The sequence below is a fragment of the Bombus pascuorum genome, chromosome 13, assembly GCF_905332965.1.
Source record: "Bombus pascuorum chromosome 13, iyBomPasc1.1, whole genome shotgun sequence".
Taxonomy (NCBI): Eukaryota; Metazoa; Arthropoda; class Insecta; order Hymenoptera; family Apidae; genus Bombus; species Bombus pascuorum.
Window position 1 is genome coordinate 12,586,046 of NC_083500.1, and position 20,449 is coordinate 12,606,494.

General features: G+C 37.0%; 2 protein-coding genes across 2 annotated transcripts in view; both read left to right on the forward strand.

The window, feature by feature from the left end:
• Nucleotides 1–20,449, forward strand: part of LOC132913237 (pre-mRNA-splicing factor Syf2) — an 86,041-nt gene that overhangs the window by 3,430 nt on the left and 62,162 nt on the right. The gene's annotated exons all lie outside the window — the stretch shown is intronic.
• On the forward strand, nucleotides 6,269–9,126 carry LOC132913227 (aminomethyltransferase, mitochondrial). The gene is made up of 5 exons (XM_060971389.1): nucleotides 6,269–6,680; nucleotides 7,002–7,342; nucleotides 7,784–8,103; nucleotides 8,192–8,274; nucleotides 8,541–9,126. The coding sequence occupies exons 1-5, from the start codon at nucleotides 6,284–6,286 to the stop codon at nucleotides 8,876–8,878; spliced, it is 1,479 nt and encodes a 492-aa protein (XP_060827372.1). The 5' UTR covers nucleotides 6,269–6,283; the 3' UTR covers nucleotides 8,879–9,126.

Below are 20,449 nucleotides of genomic sequence, written 5' to 3' on the forward strand. Positions count from 1 at the left end.
TTAAATATTATCGTTACCTATTGTTCCGTCGACGAAACGTTGGAAGTGCAGATTCGACCGATAGACAATCTTTACCGCGTTTTTCTTTTGACATTTTGTCAAATCAAAGGCGAGGTAGTAAATGAGAGATTATTCCAAGATACTGGTTTGTCCATCGTTGACCAAAAGATCGCACTTCCAATTACTTCCCGCCCTTATCAGTTATCGCTATTGATTAACATTAGTTACAGCTATTACTATTATTACCACTATTATTAGTTATCGCCATCGATTCTTGATGCGAGCCTACCGTCGATCGGCGAGCGAGGTAACCGTTTCGATCGCTTCTCGTCTCTTTTCGCAAAATTGTACGCGCTGTCCTAATGCCACTGCGAATGATCGAATACGCAGACTGGGAAAGATTGACCGATCCATCGATTAAGAGCAGCACCGGATCATTCAGATACGAAAACTCGAGAAGTATCGGGTCGAGGTTTGGACAGCGCTGACTCGAAAACGCGACTAGACGAGACGAGAAGGAGAACGTGCGATTGAGAGTATTGCGAAGAATAATGGTTGACATCCAGAGTGCGATAACGAGCTAAAAAAAACACAAAATTTCTGTGCGATCCAGAACGACGTCGTCGAATACGCGTCCAATACACGCGTCCAATACACGCGTCCAATACACGCGGCGTTTACTTCGACGCCGTTGTCGTTGGAAACGCATGCAACACGTTCGAAACAGCCGTATATACATGAATCCTCGAAGCGCCGCGTACGTAGTTGAGCAGCGTTTACAATTTCGAATTTCGGAAATGGTCGACGCGCAAAAAAGAAAAGAAAAGAAAAAAATAATAAATCTAAAAAGATATATCCTGAAAAGGGAAAGCGAAAAATGATAGAAGATAGTGAGAAAGAGAGGGAGCGAGCGAGAGAAAAAAGAAAACAAGGGAATAGCGAGAAGCGTAAAAAGATGAAAACCATACGTTGAACACGATAATAATTCAACAGTCTCTTTCGGTTACGAGCAAGTTCCGCATTGTGTAGGATTTCTCATAAATGGTTCTATATGTATGATGATACATGTGATGCAATATCTAGGAGAAAGAGCAACGTTTTCGATGATTGCGAGAAACGATGAGATGAACAAAGGGAGAATTTTTGAAATCGCGAGAGCCTTTTTGCGTAACACGAAGCAAAAACAAATAGATAATCTCTGTCTAGGATCGAACAATTGTTCTTTTTCCTTCTTTACGGATCGTTATTATTCGTCAACGAGTGCTTCCGTGCGACGGAACAACTTCCGGGCACACGCGGAAGAACTTTTTTTCTTCGCGGAAGAAAATTGGAAATTCAACTTTTTTCCCCGCGCCATCCGCGCCATCCGCGCCATCCGCGCCATCCGCGTCATCCTTTGTGACGTTCGCGGGCAGTGTTCGATGAGATCAGCTACTGTGGTATCGGGAATCGAACAATCGCTGGCCAATTTATCCAAGCGATTCGACCCCATCGAGTCCGACTAACAAAAGGACAGATGGACAACGATTGGCGAAAGGCAACGTTTCTAGAGATGATCTTCCGTTCGATTCTTCAAACTTTCGCGTCGTTTTTACCAATACGCGACTTTGTCTTTTTGATCGCGTGAAAATTCATAGTCTTCGACCGAAGATCGTTTCTTGCAAACTCGTATCAAACATTTGTTTCGAGTATCGTTTGTACTCGACGGAATTCTGTTTCATAGTAGTTTCTCCTTAAAATACAACTCTGATGGTAAAAGAAATTCGACAGCTGTCTCTCGAAACCGCGTAAAAAGACGCTTAAATTTAATTTTGATACTTGGGGCGACAGAAAGAAAGAAGCTATCTGAAACAGGACTTCCGTTTCTTAATTAGACATATCAAAACGATGTAACTTGACGCCATTGCGAGACAAACAAAAGAAAGGAATATATTATTTTCGACGACGACGATTTAGCAATAAGAGAATGTGCAACTCTTGAAAAGATGAGCAAGCGTCAAATCCACGTGCAGTGTTTCGGATACTTGCAAGTAGATACCATTGAACACTGCAAATTAATGTTTTGCGAGTCATAGTGTAAATGCGAATGCAGAAAGCAAACAAATGTTATGTATAAAGCGTCTTTCGGGCTTCCTATTAAAAAAAAAAAAAAAAAAAAAAGCATACCAGTTCGTTTCGACAAAGTTCCACGGGACGAGGTCGATACCGCGTCATAACAGTTTTTATTATCCCGATACAAGATTCACGATTCACGATTCACGTTCGCGGTTCACGGTTCACGGTTCACGGTTCAGGGTTCAGGGTTCAGGGTTCAGGGTTCAGGGTTCACGATACGCGATTCACGATTCACGATTCACGATTCACGATTCACGATTCTGGAATCGCGAAGCCGATCGTTGCAGTTCGCGTAGCACGAAATTCGCAAAATAAAAAGATGCAAAAGTGTTGCAAAGCGGAAAGATATAATGGAAATAATCGAAATGCGATGAAAATTGTGCAAAGTCGTGAAACTTTTGTTCGGACGAGCTTGTATGCGAGAGCTGAGTCAGAATTAAAGCCGTTCGAAAATCGAGTTTCCAGACACTTAAGAACAAAACTTGACGTCATAATCGAACGACTGTAAATATACTATAACGTGAGGTAGATTAGAAAATTAAGCGCGTATTTCACGGTGAAATTTTGTTCTGGTTGCGAGCGCCGTTGGAAGCTCGTCGATTCCGGAAGCACGCGATTGGCCAGCCTAAAATTTCATGTGTTTCGAAATCGAAGGCGAAAAAAGGCTGATGTATCGCGAGAGCGATTATCGCTGAAATTTCTGTATGAAAGGATACTGGTGTGAGTGTGGAACAACAAAAATTAACGAGAGAGCATGGAAAGACGAGTGCGAAGCTGCGTTGATGAGAGGATCGTGCGTACGAATGCCTTCGAAGGATGAACGAACGAACGACGAGAGAATGAAACGGAGAGAACGTGTACGAATGGTAGAGTGACGATTAAACAAAATTTTACTACCAAGTGGACTAGAATCGCAACCGATGGGCATTATTAAGCGAAAATGAAATTTTCGGAGCGTTTTTTCGACGAAGAAAAGCGTCCAAAATTGTACCTATTTTCATTTTATAAATTATATATATATATATGTATATGTATATGTATATGTATATGTATATGTATAGATATACGACGACCTAAGCGATCATTATTGTGAGATGTAACGCGAGAGAAAGACGGAAACAAGTTGAAGAGGATGAGACGAAGACGGAGAAGAAAAAAAATTATTGTATCTATATTCGGAGGTGATCGATGATGTATTCGAGTCGTGATTATTATTATTATTATTATTATTATATATTATGATTATTGTGTATAGTTAAGGCGAAAGTGGAATTTTAGACGAAATTATCGAACTCAAAGTATATAGGGAGCGCAAATAGTGAGAGAAAGCGAGAGAAAGAGAGAGAATGCGAGAGTTGAGAGGAAAAAATTTTTTTTCACGGTGATTGCACACTGTAATGTCGGCAAAGCAAAAAAAAGTCCCCCTCCCCTCGAGCCAAGACGAGCGAAAAGGAGCGAAAAGGAGCGAAAACGAGAGAAAACGAAACGAAACGAAACGAAACGAAACGAAAGAAAAACAAAAAAAAGATCACACGTCTCGGCCAAACGAAAGGAACGAGAAAGAGGAAAGGTAGAGAGCACATGCGTAAAACAAAATTCATAAAAGACACACTCTTTTCGAGATACCAACGAATAATAGAAGAAACAATAGCAGGCAATAGTTTGGGTTCGCTGCGATCATTTTCTTTACTTCGGGTTTTCAAAGCCTAGGAAACAAGAAACTTTTGGTAGAAAACGACTCAATCCTCATTTCTTTTGTACGACGACCAAAGCAAACAAGAAATAGCCCGTGATATAACAAAAAAACATTATATATCTATATATAGAGGTATACATATATGTATGTATGTACGCACGCATACGTACAACCAGTGCAACAAAGAAAAGAAAAACGAAACAAACGCGAACGCGTACGCGATGTGCTTCCTCGTTCGTGACAATGTAGCCCGATCGAAACAACTTCCACTTCCGACGAAATCCCCACGCCCGTTCTCAACACCACCGGTTTTTATTTCCACCTTTTTCTCCTCTACACCGTCAAACGGAAACACACCCAACGAGCACATCAAACATTCGAAATCGCAAACGGGCACATTGTCGCGTTCCAGGATGAGCAGAGGAGGAGAGGCGACAGAGGCAAAAAATTAAAAAAAGAAAAAAAAGAAAAAAATAACAGAGCTCGATAAAACGCGTAGGACGAGCGCGATACGAGAGAAGTCGCGGAAACGAGGCAGTATACTTTCCCGATCGCAGCCATCCTTCCTTCGATCGAACAACTTCGGTTTCCCCTCGCGATCGTACGCCACTGTTATCGACTTTCGACGCTCTCGGCACCGCGGAAATGTCCCTCGGTCGACGAATTTTCACATCATTTTTCACGCGGTTCGTCCAATTTTCGTCCAATTTTCGTCCAATTTTCGTCCAACTTTCGTCAAACAAAGAATCGTATCTGTCGACTTTTCCGACAATCCTGTCCAATTCCTTTCGAACAATGAATCGAGCCAAACAATGCAAAAGATCGGATATAAAATTGGCAAAACAAAAACACAGAACAAATTAGATCATCCGTTGACCGGTGGGGCCTAAATTTTATAGCGCCTTCTGTTTTCACCGCAGCATAATCCATTTTCCTCGTGAGCGTTCCCGATTTATTAATTCGCGACACCTTTTCCCAAATCCTTTTCCCAGCACCCGTACGTCACCCATACCCAACCCCACCTTTATACCTTACCTTCCCTCCCCTCCCTCCCCCTCCAAACACCCACCTACCCATCTACCCAAACGCACTCCTCACTGATAATCTTCCACCAACTGCACACCCCCTCACATTACCACCCTAGTCCCTCCACCAGCAAACCGATTAACCAATGTGAGTGAATGTGTCAACACGTGCTACAAGGGAAAATAGCGGATTTCAAAGAGGATAAAGGCGGAAAAAGCAAAAGTAATATCATAGAGAAAGCGTCGAGCAAACACACTACGACTCGGAGGAAGAAAAAAATCGATCGATCGGAAAAACGTACACACACACACATTCGTCGGACTGTGTAGGGACATTTTGCATCAATTGTGTAAACACGAGACAGAGGGAGAAAGTGTGCGTGTGTGTGAGAGAAAGAAAACTCAAAAAAAAAAAAAGATACGTCGAGAGAGAGAGAGAGAATGCGCGTGTGGAAGAGCGAGAGCGAGAGGTAAGAAGAGACTAAAAAAATGAAAAAAGCGAGAGCGAGAAGAATAAGACGACGGAAGCTAAAAGATAAAAAAAAAAAAAAAACAAAATGTACGAACAAACAATTGATACTGTCTTCGTTTTTTAAGGTCGTTTCTCCGTTCGACACGCTACTATATGACTATTGACATTTGTCATTGGATTATTACCGACGACGATGAATTGTCATTATTATTACGAAACTATTGCTATTATTATTGTGACGAATGATTATTATTATTATTATTATTATTACTATTATTATTATTATTATTATTATTAACATTTATTATTGACATTATTATCACGATTTATTATTGCGATGATGATTATTGCGATTATTACTATTGTCATTATTATTATTATTACTATTATTATTATTATTATTATTATTAATTATTATTATTAATTATTACGATTATTATTATTATTATTATTACGTGGTACAATAAAAATTTAATAAGCATCCGATGCGCACGAGTCCCGTGACTACTACCATCTCCCCTCTAAATCCACACTAAATACGGACTACGATATACGCGCGTTTCTAGTTCTCCTATCTTTTCCGATTTTAACAGCATGCTGACCTCTCTCGAGTGTGAAAATAGCGATATCTACACTGGCTATTCCCGGCTTGTATCGTACAAGAAAATACTAATTTATCTCTTTCTTTATCTTTCTTCCATTTCAACACGCATGACGCATTCATATACCATCTTCGGACACAAGGCGATACAAACTATCGGTAAACAGATGACAATATTATTAGGTAATCGCGATCGAACACCATTGGGAATATTTGTGAAATGACAAATGTTCCGACCTCGCTTACCTCACCACCGAAATACGCTATTTATCGAATCGCGCGCGCCGATAAACGTCGAAAAATAAGAAGCGGCTTTTGAGGAAGGCAAATTATTCGTATTTACGGATTTTTCATGCCAACTCCGACTCTGAAAGATGCCTCGTGTCAGCGGGGTCAACGACGGAGGGACGCGCCGATGCTTCCAGTCTGCATTCGACGATCAGTGCACGAGCAATCGCTACGCAGGAAACACGATGCTTCGTTTAAGCGTTCGTGGAAGATCGGTTTGCTTCGAGATCTTCGACAAATGTCTCGAGACGTTAGGCGGTGTCCGCGAGTCTTGCACGATTTTTAACAACAGCTCGAGACATACGGTATCAAAGTCGCGTTTAAGATGTTTGATCGATTTCGAAACGCGGTCAAACGAAACCGAAGGCTACCGTTTCTCGTCAACGACGCCGACATTGACGCCGACAACGACGTCGACTGCCACGGCGCCGACGCCAGAGCCAAGGAAAACCTGCTTGTACGACCTTCATGTGGAAAATAGAGGTAATTATCAATGGAAATTTCTTGCATCCCTACGTAATGCGTTATAGTATTAGGCTGTTTGGAAAATTAGCGAGAAAAGTGTCTAACTTCTTGTCCTCCTTCGAAATAATAAAAATAATCGTTGTAAAGACCGCGATAGACGATGAATGGCACAGACCGAGATAAACGTTTCAGCTACGGCTTTTATCTTGCATATACATGGATATGCTACAAAGAGTATTTTTACGCCGTTGTATTATTATTATGAAATAATATTATGAAAATAAAATGTGATAAAATAAAACCTGATAAGAAAAAGGTATCAACGTGCCTTTCTTTTAGGTAAAATAGTCAACTTTTCTGGCTGGTTACTACCGGTACAATATCAAGAGGCAATAGCCGCGTCTCATCAACATACCAGAACTTTCGCGTCGCTCTTCGATGTCGGTCATATGATGCAAACGCTAGTTTTTGGAAAGGATGCAACCGAGCTTTTGGAATCTTTGACGACCAGCGATCTGAAGAACTTGAGCAAAGGCAGCGCGGTTCTTACGGTTTTTACCAACGAGAATGGAGGCATTCTCGATGACTTGATAATTACGAAGGACGACGACGATAAATACTTTCTGGTGTCTAATGCTGCAAGAAGAAATCAAGATTCTCAATTACTCCTCCAACAACGGGTATACAATGGAATTTTATGTATGTTGCAAATCATTCACACGGATAACGACGTCTCTTTATTGACGTCTCTATTAGACGTCTTTATCGCATTTGAGATTTCAAAAGTAAAATCAAACGCGATAACCGTCGACGAGTATGATCGGTAATAATTATCAGTGATAGAAAAATTCTGCCTAACGATAGAAACCATCCATCGAGAAACCATCGATGACAACGAATCGGAAACATTCCGTTTCATAGCGTTAACCAACGATTGCTCGGTCATGCACAGCTCAGATTCAATAACATTTGACGGAATAAAAGGAGTATAATTGACAATTATCACGTCATCCAGTTTATTCATTTTTATTTACTTCGATCGCTATAAAGCGCTGCAACATCGTTATAAACACGACGTCGTTACTTGCGAAATGGCCCATCAGTCTGATTCTTAATTTTAGGAAAACTTCAAACGCCAAGGGAAATCGGTACAATTGCAATTCTTGGATCCTTTGGAACAGAGTCTCGTCGCGTTACAAGGTCCTACGGCCGCATCGGTTCTTCGATCGATTGTAAAAATCAACCTAAAAAATCTGACATTTATGAAGAGCGTAGAAACTACGGTATTTGGAAGCCGAATCAGGGTAACTCGATGCGGATATACAGGAGAGGATGGTTTCGAAATTTCGATGCCAGCCAAAATTGCGCGAACCTTGGTGGAAGCGATCTTAAACACACCCGACACGAAACCAGCTGGTTTGGGAGCCAGGGACAGTTTAAGGTACTCGACTCGCAAATAATAATTTCCGATTCGTTTCCAACGTTATCATCGATCGTTTAACATCGGTATTTCGTTTAATCACCTTTAGGCTAGAAGCTGGCCTTTGCCTCTACGGGCATGATATCGACGAAGAAACTACGCCGGTCGAAGCGGCACTTACCTGGCTAGTAGGTTAGTAATAAACAGACTGCGGATATTTGTGCATTTATGGGAAATTTCAATTTCGATATGGCAAAAACAAACATGCAAATATCTAGGGGACATACAAACATAAACATAAACATAAAATATCCAAAGTACAGTTACAGAGTTACAAAGTTACAGCATTTAATAGATAAGACGAATCTCTACTTCCACGATGTTTATTTCTTTTAAATAATAGACGGTAATAAGATGTGACTAACCATAAACGCTTAATTTCTTCTTTTCTGTCACAGCTAAAAGAAGGCGAGCGGAAGGAAACTTCCCAGGTGCAAAGAGGATACTTTCACAAATCAAGTCAGGAACTGAGAAAAAACGAATAGGATTAACGGTAGTGCACGGTCCGCCAGTGAGAGAAGGAGCGTGTATATTAACTCCAGAAGGTGAAAGCGTTGGCAAAGTCACTTCCGGTGGACCTAGTCCCACCCTTGGACGTTCCATCGCTATGGGATACGTGCCATCGGAATTAGCTCACTACGGTGGTGGAATATTGGTACAAGTTCGAGGGAAAACGTACAAGGCAACCATCGTAAAAACACCCTTCGTCAAGACAAATTACTATACCGCAAAATGATCGATATATTTTACTGTTATCTATGTAAAATTCGATGGAACGTACTGTACTCCGGTGTAATGTTCCTCTAAATCTCTAACTCTCCATCTGACACAAGAAACGATCCATTAATTATTATTCTCATTTTGTACATACTTTTTATACAATGCGACGTTTAAGAAGAGACTTTGAAAGTATTTGTAAGAATTGTGTAAAAAAAATTATAATCGAATGAAAATAACGAAGCGTAATGAACAAAGATTATTTATGTGCCAATACGTTACGTACGTTACTTTACTATACACGTGTGTATGCACGTATGCGTGTATGCACACACATATAAAGTGGAGAAAATGCTTATTTCTGCCTATTACAGAGCCATCTGTGAATACAAGTATAATACTCGTCTGCGCTTAAGAAGAACTTGGTACATTCGACATACGATAAAGAGAGCATTACCGACACATTTTACTTTCATATGGTAAAATGACTTTATATAGCCAAGTATAAATTGTAAAAACTTTATATATATATATATTTAAATTTGTACTCTCTCGGGGTGATAGAGGGATGGAGGAAGTAACTTTAAATTTTAGACGAAACAGATTCTTCCTCTACATTGATCCATTGATTATTAAACAACTTGTTTTCTTACCGCAGTACTATCCCCGTTGTAAGATACAGTAAATACTACCGTATAAACTATCTAGTACTGGGCTAGATATTCCGCCTCGTAAATGAATTTCGATATCCAAATAAGAATCTCTTCTTCTCCCATTAAAATGATTTTACATTCAAAAAGATGCTACACGCCTGATCCAATAAATCTATATAAATACTATATCCAACAGTAAATTTCATAAATCTAACCTGAAAATTCACAGCCGATATTACTTGGCTCGTATTATTTGTTGTATGATTAATAATTGCATCGTAATTACTAGCCATGCGTCATCATATATGGGATGTGTCGATAAAAAATACTATCTAAAATCACACCTTAACTATTTTATTATTTTATCGACTACAAAGGACTCAAACGAATTACGTTACACTCCAAGGAACTCATCGGATGGAAATTAATTCCAATTACACAATACGATCGCGAATCGCAGCCAATCAGCTCATATTATTTATAATACAATTCATAATTGTATCACATATCATGATGCAAGTAGGAACTGTATATGAAATAATAATGATTGTCCAGGTCTCACCGCGTGGAGGTTGCTGCGAGTGGAGACCCTCCCTATCCACGATCCCATCCACCCTTCCTTTTACGCAAAAATTGACTAATTTTGTATTCAAAAGTTTAAGGAAATTCTTCTTTTGATGTGCGTTTGCAAAACATTCAAACCTCTGATCGTCGTGCAAAAGGAACATCGAAAGAAACGTTTATAAAACCGACGCGAACAGCTAAATCTGACAGTAAAAAATATAAAACTTAAATACTATTACTACTACTACTATTACTACTACTACTACTATTTACTACTACTACTAGTACTAAATAGTACTTTAATTATGCATGCACGTAACCCAAAACTAACCGCAACCACTGAAAGCATTAAAAGCAACTTAAAAGCATTGCAAGCTACTTGAAAGCATCCTGTTTGCTAATTTCAAGAAAACCTCTATTTAATCGATAATCTAATTTAATCTGCCTAGTAAAAACCCAAAGCTCTCGCGAGTTCTAACTACGCAAATATCTTAATATAATAAAGGGGCTGGGAGAAGGGATATTTTACGAAATGATCCCTGCAGAGCGTATCGTATATTTGTATCTTGAAACACTTTGTTATCTCCTCTTCACATTGTTCCTGTAGACATTTCTGAAACAAACTCCAATTTAAATCGATTAAAACAAAATAAACGATTTCGTTTATACATGCTCTACCTATCGTGGTGTACAAGGATCTTTATATGTAGAAACCTACCTACCATCAATCTAAAGATCTCTTTAGACCCTACTCATCAGAAATCTAGGGATCCTTTTATTTATCCTAACGGTCAGAATTCTCAACTGTTTTTCAACGAGTCCCGATTGGAAAAATTTCCAAACCTATTTATAGGGATTCCATATAAAAGAAACCTATCTATACGAAAATTTAAATGTCACAAAGGCAAGGAACGGAAAAGTGTTTAGAACATTGCGTGGAATACATGATATAATTGTTGTTCGATTCAATTGTAATTCAATTCTATGAAATAGAATGTAATTAATTACCAATCAAGGAAATTCCAATTGCATGTGTATAATTTACACTTTCTACAAGTTAATAAATCTGGAACGTATTTAATTAGTGGTGTTCGACCGTTCGCGGAAAGACGCGATCGCTCGGAGAGAAGCGCGCCAACGAGAGTCGTAAATTCCCGTTACGATTAGATAATCGACCGAGTGATCGATCCCCTATTTCGTTTAAGATAATAGAGGTGGGTATATTATAGATGTAAATATTAAATAGATGACTGATCTAAGGATGGAAAATGAGTAAAGTTCGGAGACGATGCTGTGGCGGAGGAAAGCTATTGATGGGTGTGTCTAGCGCACGGGACCATCGGATTTGTTGATGGCAATTTTGGCTAGGAAAGTGAGGCCGATAATCGTTGCTTCTGATTGGGCGAGAAAAAGGTTGGTGGGCAAGAAAGAGTTCTAGCCGCCCCCGAGAGAAAGTTGCTAGCGGGAGACACGGTACGTGAGAAAAACCAAATTTCCCCCACCTTCCCGCAGTGGACAATAAATTCAAGGAACACTCGAAGTAAAAAGATACTTGTTTGGTCCGAAAGACCTTAACTACGAAAATGCCAAGATTGGCGGATCCTTAAGACTATTGAGGGTACGCGATAAGGATGTGTAAATATCTGGCAACCATTTTGCCCACGGCGTTGGTCCTGGTTTCTGTAAAAAGTCATCGAACGTAACAATTGGATTAATACTTAAAAAAAAAAAAAAAAAAAAAATACAATACAGCTGAAAGAAAGACATATTAGGCACAAGGAAATATCAAATAATCGAAACCTCAATTTGAAGTTAAAAATTTGAATTTAAAAAATTGAACTGGAAATTTAAAAAATTGAATCGAAGTACTAAGATGAAAAAAGAGCAATTCCGATCAAACGATCTTTCATTTGATAAAGAGCTTGTAATAACTTTAGTCAAAAAACTAATCGATAACCAATTCATATCAGTTGTTTCAAAATAAGATCATAACAACGAACATTCACCGTTATTAATTTTAAAAAGATAAATTATAAATTCTTACATATATCTTTCAAATAAATTAATAATGCAATATTGTACGGAAATGATATTCAAATATTTCGTTACATCTTTTTCACATTTTTATATATAATAACGTCATTCAAAAATAATACTATTCATTATTATCGAGCAAGCATATCTTGGCAGTACTTTTCAATCACAAACACTCTAGTAACAAAGGGCGCTGAAAAAGAAATGACTCTAAAAGCCAGAAGGGCCATCAAAGTATCCACTCGATATAATCCCCGACAATAAACCGTGAGTGGAATATTCGTTCTATTATTCCGCAAACTTTAATTTACTATATGTAGTTATAAAATAGAAAGTTCTCAAAATCAAATCGCGATGAGTGCTTCGTAATATTTGCAATATTATCTAATTCGCTATTGGCAAAAAAGAAAAAAAAAGAGAAAAGAAAAAAAGGAAAAGAAAAGAAGGAAAAAATATTTCCGTGCGAATTATTTGCGCAACACTAATATCTATCAATCTATGCACTCAAATTTAAATGTTCGCAACACTAGTAACGGTCCACCAGCGTAGCCATGCAGGAGGCTACTGGTGAAACTGCATCAGATGATCCAGGAGCAGGAACGTGCTTCCACAGTCCAGTGGAAGAAGATTGGGCATAATATAAACGCAACGCTACTTTAAAAAACGCGATCGTTCATTCACGCAACTCTAACTAGAAAACTAATTGAAACAATCGCGATGTAAAGTCGCAACGCTAATTCTTAAGACAGAAATAAAATTAACAAATTGCAATGCTATAAAATTACTCGAACTTTGATACTTTTAAATCTAATTTTAAATGAAGGAAAAATTTTTCAGGAAACAAGAGAACTCTAATATGTATTAATCTCATAGAAATTTTGAAAATTCATAAACAAAATTGCAAAAGAACGTCGCGATATCATAATTCGCAACTCTAATTCAAACCTCGACTCGATTCTTTCGCGACACTAATAAAAAAAATCGCGATTTGCCCAATGTAGTGGAAGGCTGACACATCCCAGTGCAACCATTTAGCAGGTTGCCGATGAACGATCACAGTTGTACAGCTCTTGTAGCTGTATCGAGTGATCCAGGAACAGTCCTCGACAAATGTAGTCGAAGGGTTTTGGGCATTTTGTAAACGCAACTCTATTTACAAAAACGCGATCATTCGTTATCGCAACGCTAAAGGGAAAAATTACTAGAAATCGCGATGGAACAATATCGCAACGCTAACTCTTAAAGTGAATTCAATGAAAATTACTATTTACTATATAAAAAAGCTATTTCAAATATTCTAGTATCGCTACTTGCAATACTATAAAATTAATTGAAAACTAATATTTTTATAATCAAATTTTAAACAATAGAAAACAGGATAAATTCCGATAGGTACGATTTTCTAAAAACTTCTAAAAATTGCAAAAGACAATCGCGATATCGTAATTCGCAACTCTAAAGGAAACGCGACTATAATTTTATCGCAACTCTAATTCAAACCGTAATCGTTCTCTCGCCACACTAATAAAAAGCCGCGATGTTATTTCGCAACTCTAATTCAACCCGTAATTAATCTCTCGCGACACTAATAAGAAAAACCGCGATTTGCCCAATGGGATGGTGGACCGATATATACATCGGCCAAAAAAGAAGAAAAGAACTACTACTACTACTACTACAAATACTAAAAGCGAGCATAGTGACAAAGTAGTAACGAGAATGACTTTCCATGCTCTGGATGACCCAGAGGATGGACAGCCATTGATAGTTGCCCTCTTGAACGACAGTTTGTCGGGCCTCTTCGGCTCATAGCCTCTTCTTTCTTCGGGCGCAATGCCCGCTGAAACTTAAATCTAGGCTCGAGTCTTTCTAATCGCAAAATAAAAAGTAACTTATAAAGGTAAAATAAAAAGATAAATCGCGGATGCTATTGCCAGTGCGCATGGACGACCAACGATCATAGCGATCGCTGTCCGTTCGCATGCGCGAGCTCGAGCAATAAACGTTCGTTTCGGAACCCACTCGCGACCACGACCGCGATATTCGAAAAATCGATAGGCAAGGCTCAAGACAAACGGGTATGCTCCGTTCGTGATGCCAGCTTCACCGTCGATTTTTCAAATCAAATTTCCTGAAACAGGTTGGACACGCGAAAACGCGCCTACCCGACGAAAGACTGTGCCAACCTGCCCGGCCCTACCTACTTATAGTTAACATTCGTACCAGAAAATATGCTACCTATCCTACCCGGAAACCTCTAAAACTGAAAAAATGGCAAAACAAGCACACCAACACATTCACTCCACGGTTCTCACACATAACCCGGGCGCAAAGGCCTACACTAGAGAGACGTCCCGGGACGCCTCCGACACCCGAGTTTCGCATACGACTTTCACACTCTAATGTACGTACCATTTTCCTGAAATCGACTGACGATGGCTAGCGACCATTGCGTAAAAATGTTCTGTATATTTCAACTTTAATTATCCAAATATATATAAATTTCAATTTTAATTAAATACTCATAATAATCGTATACAATCATGTATAGATATATCATCCAAAGAAATAATTTGACTAGAATAGATCGTTGTATCGTAATCAATGTAATTATCGTTGCAGTTTAATATTGAGATTAGTATTATTATTATTTATAATTCACAATACCTATTTATTAACACTGTTATTTTCAATGGTAATTGGATTCATATTGCCGAATGCACAACTATTTCAAGATTATAATAAATAGCAAAAACGACGCAATTCCACAGCCTAACCACATACCACACACAGTGGAAAATACGTCGCGCACGATACGCTAACGCAACGTCAGTCGCTAAAAAAATTGTTAAGCTTATAGACTACTCGTCATGCCCATTGCCTTCCTCCCACCCAAGAAGCACCTGGGCACGTGAGTGGGATTCTGACAATAAACATGGAAGGGGTTAAACCTGAAAATCCTACGCTAAAAATATGATTAGCCTATCTATTATATTTTTTATCTAACGGGCTAATATTCTTTGATTTTTCAATCTAATTTCACTTCAAATTTTAATAATTCTATACTTTATTTCGCTTTATTATTTTAATGAACGATTAAACTATTAAACTGGAATGAAGGAAATTAACGAAGAATGCACATATTTATTAAACATAAACTAAGATTCAGTGCAAGCAATGTTTATATCAATGAATAACAATGGACCATAAATGAACTCTATTAATCGAAATATCCTCAGGCGATATCTTTATCAAAACACAAAGGAACGTTCAAAACTTGTTTTGATTCTGAAATCTGCCTGTCGCGAAGTGTTTTCTTGCACGTGAAATTTGATAACATCCTTCGGAACAAAGACCGACATAGTTAGACTTTAACGTATACTTTCATATTCCATATTCCGAATTTTACTGTAATCATACTTTTTATACTCGAATAATAAAACTGCTTCGTATCATCGTAAAGTAAAAGATTAAAATAAATATCATTTCTAATCTTTATCAGCATTATAATAACTTTAATCGTAATCGTATTTTCGTATTAACGAAGTCCGAGGGTATCGGACTTCTTCGCTACAAAATACTTAAACCAAGTCATTTCGTCCTTTATTTCGATACTCGTATATATGCTCGTACGGATACTTGGTCTTTATAAATATATAATAATATTGAATATAATTTGATATAAATAATTATATCTAATAATATAATATATTATTATATCATTATCAACATTACATTACTTATACAAAATACTTTATATTGTAATATGTAAATATCATACTCGTATATATGTATATATATATTATATGTATTATCATCAACGTTTAAAAACGCGGTGTGCAAGAAAACCTATCCTGAACTAATGAATAAAATATAGACAAGAAAATGTTACTACTCACGGGTATAATAAATACCCGCGGTCACTATGCTCGTCAAAAATTCTACGTATACAACCGATCACCCGTGTCGATTCGGACCTTTCATCCTACGACATGATTGAGTGACCGGAGGGACAAAAAGCATGCGACTCACAGTACATACGAAGAACGATGTGGACAATGTGACGTAGCTTAGAAGAAACCATCACGAACGCCGTCATCCCGGAAGAATCATCAGACCTTACGGTAGAAGTACAGCCTGTGAAATATCTGTAACAAAACATGGAACAACATACATATAATCTATCGTTCAAGACGACAACAACATTTTATAGTTTATTAATAGAATAAGCAAAAATACAAATTTTCGGCAAATCTTATCTCTTCGTTAGCTAATTATCATTAAAGACAGAATGAAAGAAATGGAATCGATTGAAGTACAATACTTACGTTCTTTGCATTCGAAGCACCATAAGATCCTATCCAGAGAACAGGAGGAAGCGGAGATTGTGGCAAAAGCTGTAACAAAATATGTAATTATAAATTATAATTTATTCTTAAGACCAAAAAGTGTTGATCGTTTTAAAAGTCCGAGATAACAAATCATGAAATTCTATTAAATCTACAACTTTGATAATAATAAAAATTGAAATTCTAATAAACTGCAATTGCTGTAAGAATTGAAACTCTGATAGAGCAATTTGAAATTTAGATTTTACGATTCGATATTCTAACTCTGAGACTTCGTTCCAATAGATATTACAATAATTCAAGCAATATACAAAGAATAAACTAAATTAATGAATAATGTGCAAATATACTTACGTTGCTAAACTCCAGGAGAGGCTTTATCCTCTTGAGCACTGACTCGAATACCGAAAACGAATATTTAAAAAAAACAACGTAATATACAAAAAGAGAAACAAAAAATTACCAACCCGCTCGATAAATAAATAGACGAACAAACACTGACTCGAATTTCGCGTATAACTATTACAATTAATATTAATAGGAGCTATTTTGCTCTGAGAAATATTGAAATTACAATTACGAAACAAGCACTGACTCTACTAATCGCATTGCACGCGATCACAAAAACCTTCTCTGAAAGTCAAACTGTGTTAGGAGGAGGGGGATCGTAGAGAAATTAGAGCGTTTGTTTTGAAACTTGTACCGCTGTTTACAGCGATGCTACAGATGTTAAAACGATGTTTGGAAAAGCGTATAATATTATTTGCGAACGTTATAAAATATGTATGTATACACTGAACATTAACGGATACTCCAAATGCAATATAACTGATTTTGGAGGCTATACCGAACTCTGAGATATGTCCTGTAGTAATAAACTGCATTAAATTTTGTAAATACTCGAAAATCTTTGCAACGAATGAAAAATTTCTTAGCAAAATAATTGCTTGAAGAACACGATAATATTACGCGCCAAAAACTAAACTTGTAATGGCGTCTTCTTTAGAAACAATAGAAATTATTGACAAAAGTCGTGAGATGGCGATACTATAGAAAATTCACGCGAGAAATGCAACAAAGTATGATCGATTGCAATCTCTTAAAGGAGATTACATATATACATACAATAAAATCAAGTCAATCAACTTTAAATTAAGTCAAATTAAAAAATCTACTAAAAAAAATTTATTACCAAAGTCTATTAAGGAAACAGTACGAAATAAATAGAAAGATCTATGTATACGTTCTAACCGTTCAGAATTCTATTTACGATATATACAGATAGCAATAATGAAATAATTCGTTTAAATTTTTCTCGGAACGAAGCAATGGCTTAATATATTCGAACTAGCAAAGTGAATTCTATGATCTTTTCCAATTTCATCTTAGTATTCTCAAATATGAATTTATTTGTTAATTTAATTATATTACATATCAATTATATAGTACAAAGGTACGTATTAAATATGTATTATAAAATAAATACGTGTTTGTATTACCAATGATCCGATGAAAAGATAATATAAGCGTATGTATAAGTTTACCATTCTAACAAACCTAACCCATTCTCCATTAGATTGTTAATCATCATGGCGATCACGAACAACGCTATTTTGAATTCCCGGTTAGCGTCCCGCTATGATCCAGTAACCTGCACAAAAGAAAATCACCAATTTGAAACAAATATACAGCATTATAATCAAAATGAAACAGAAACAATAATCGATTTTAAATTCTAACTCGGAAGCTAATAATACAAACTACCGATAACTCTAACAAACAAACACACGATCGAGAAAAGAGAACGAAAAAGAATTTCAAATACTACTTAATTTTGTTACAATAATGTATAATAAATTAATAAGCGAACGACTGTCAATAACACAAACCTAATAACAACGTACAAAGGCAGTGCAATAAGAGCGAAGATACTACGCAATTAATTAATGTATCGCGAACAACGAAAATTGACAGGTCCTTACGCGACGACTTTCGACACCGTAATGACGCTCCCCGCGGCCCATTCGTCCCTCAAATATCCTACGAGTGGGGATGTGTGTTTATGTCGCGACAAGTCGATCGTGTCGAATCAACGAATTTCCTAATGTTACAAAATATCTATCTCTATACTGGCGCGTTAACGGATACTTTAATAAATGCAATATAACTGATTCTAAAAATTATACTGTGTGTTACCGAAGACGCGACTGTAAACATTTTCCGAAAGAAAATCTGCATTAGTGGGTAGAGGAAATAAATTACTCATTTTTCTTTCTTTACTAAAATACTCTTTTCCTTCTTTTTTCTGTCGAGTGCTTGTTTACGAAAATACTGCTTCTTTTTAAACTGAATGAATTAATTACTATTCATTTACCACAGATAGTATCCTGTATCATATCAGGAGTACGAAAATATCAATTTTATACGAGAAATTTTATACAAGAATACGAAAAAAGATATATAGCTAGTATATTTCATTAGAAATATTTTTCATGTAAAGTATTTTCTATTATTGTCAAATATATACTGTATGAATATTTCGTAATACAACTGATTTGTAAAAATTATCCGCCAAATTAAATGTCTGGCCATTACAGATTCAAATACTTTGCGTATTACGTGACTTCGTTCTAATAAAACATGGCGCCCTTTTTCTGACTGTTTAAAAAAAGCTGCGCAATACGAAAAAAAGACGATGCGCAGAGCCTGTTCAAACCTGTCTGTGATAAGGCACTTTCTCGAATGAAATAGAAATTATTGAAAAAGTCGAAATAACAATATTATCACAGACAATTTACGAATAATGGAGAAAAATGAAAAAGTTATTTGAATTCTTTACTCAAATGAAACAGAATTAAGATAATCTATGTCAAACTAATGTTAATGTATTCGAAATAAAAAGAAAAGTAGTTTCTTTAATATTGCCTTTTTCATATTGGTATTTTTAATAAACCGTGAATTTAGAATTTGTCATATTACATATTAAATTACGTTAATATCACGAAATATATGCGAGAAACGAATTCAATTGAATACGAAATAAATATCGCCAATTGTTCAATTAAATAGAGAAAACAAACGTATAAATACGTTTGCATTCCTTGAAATAAGTAAAATATTACCACAAAGTTATAAAATCTATCTTTAATCATCATGGTATCCTTTTGACTTTCATCTCATTCTTTCGAATACCGCAGCATGCCTCTAATGCTTGGAACTGTAATCTGAATAAAAAAAAAAGGAGCAAAATATTAAAACAAATGTATAAAGCAACAAATTATTTGAAAATAAAACAATGATCACGGTCAAGCTGCATTTTGAAAACTCATTGCGCTAGCTACCGTCAAATTGGGCAACGAAAAAACAAAAGCGATCGAAGAAAGGAAAATAACTAAATAATAGATTACAACAAAGTATTGAGGAAGAACGTACAATTAAATGAAAATAACGCGATAGCGTGAGTTCGAACGGTAGAATAATGTCTACCAAAGTACCAATGACACGGTTGGATATACGTCTAATCGCACTGATTGTCCACAATAAACGGACACCCCGCGTTCCGATTTACCCAGCGAACAAAGCAATACGTCTTAACTCCACGACTTTCGACACAAAAATGTCCCTACCTCGCGGCAGAATTACCGAATTTCTAATGTAGTGGGGAGATGCGGTAACACCCACAACCTAACCCCCCCCCCGTCGCCTTTCCACTAATTGTAACAGTTACGCTTTACGGTAAACCGAAATTTCACATGCGTTACAGAATTATCATATCTCGATCGACAAACTATAGAAACCTTGCAACTGAATGATATAAGAAATGTTCAATGTTTTGGTTTTTGCTCGGCGAAAAACGACTTGCTATGTGGGCATAAATAAATGATTTCTGGGATACGTTGATTGCTCTATCACTCCAGACCCTAGGCGATATTCTCACGTTGAATACAGATCAGTGTTATAGCCGTGCTATAGCCCTGGGTCTCGCTTTCT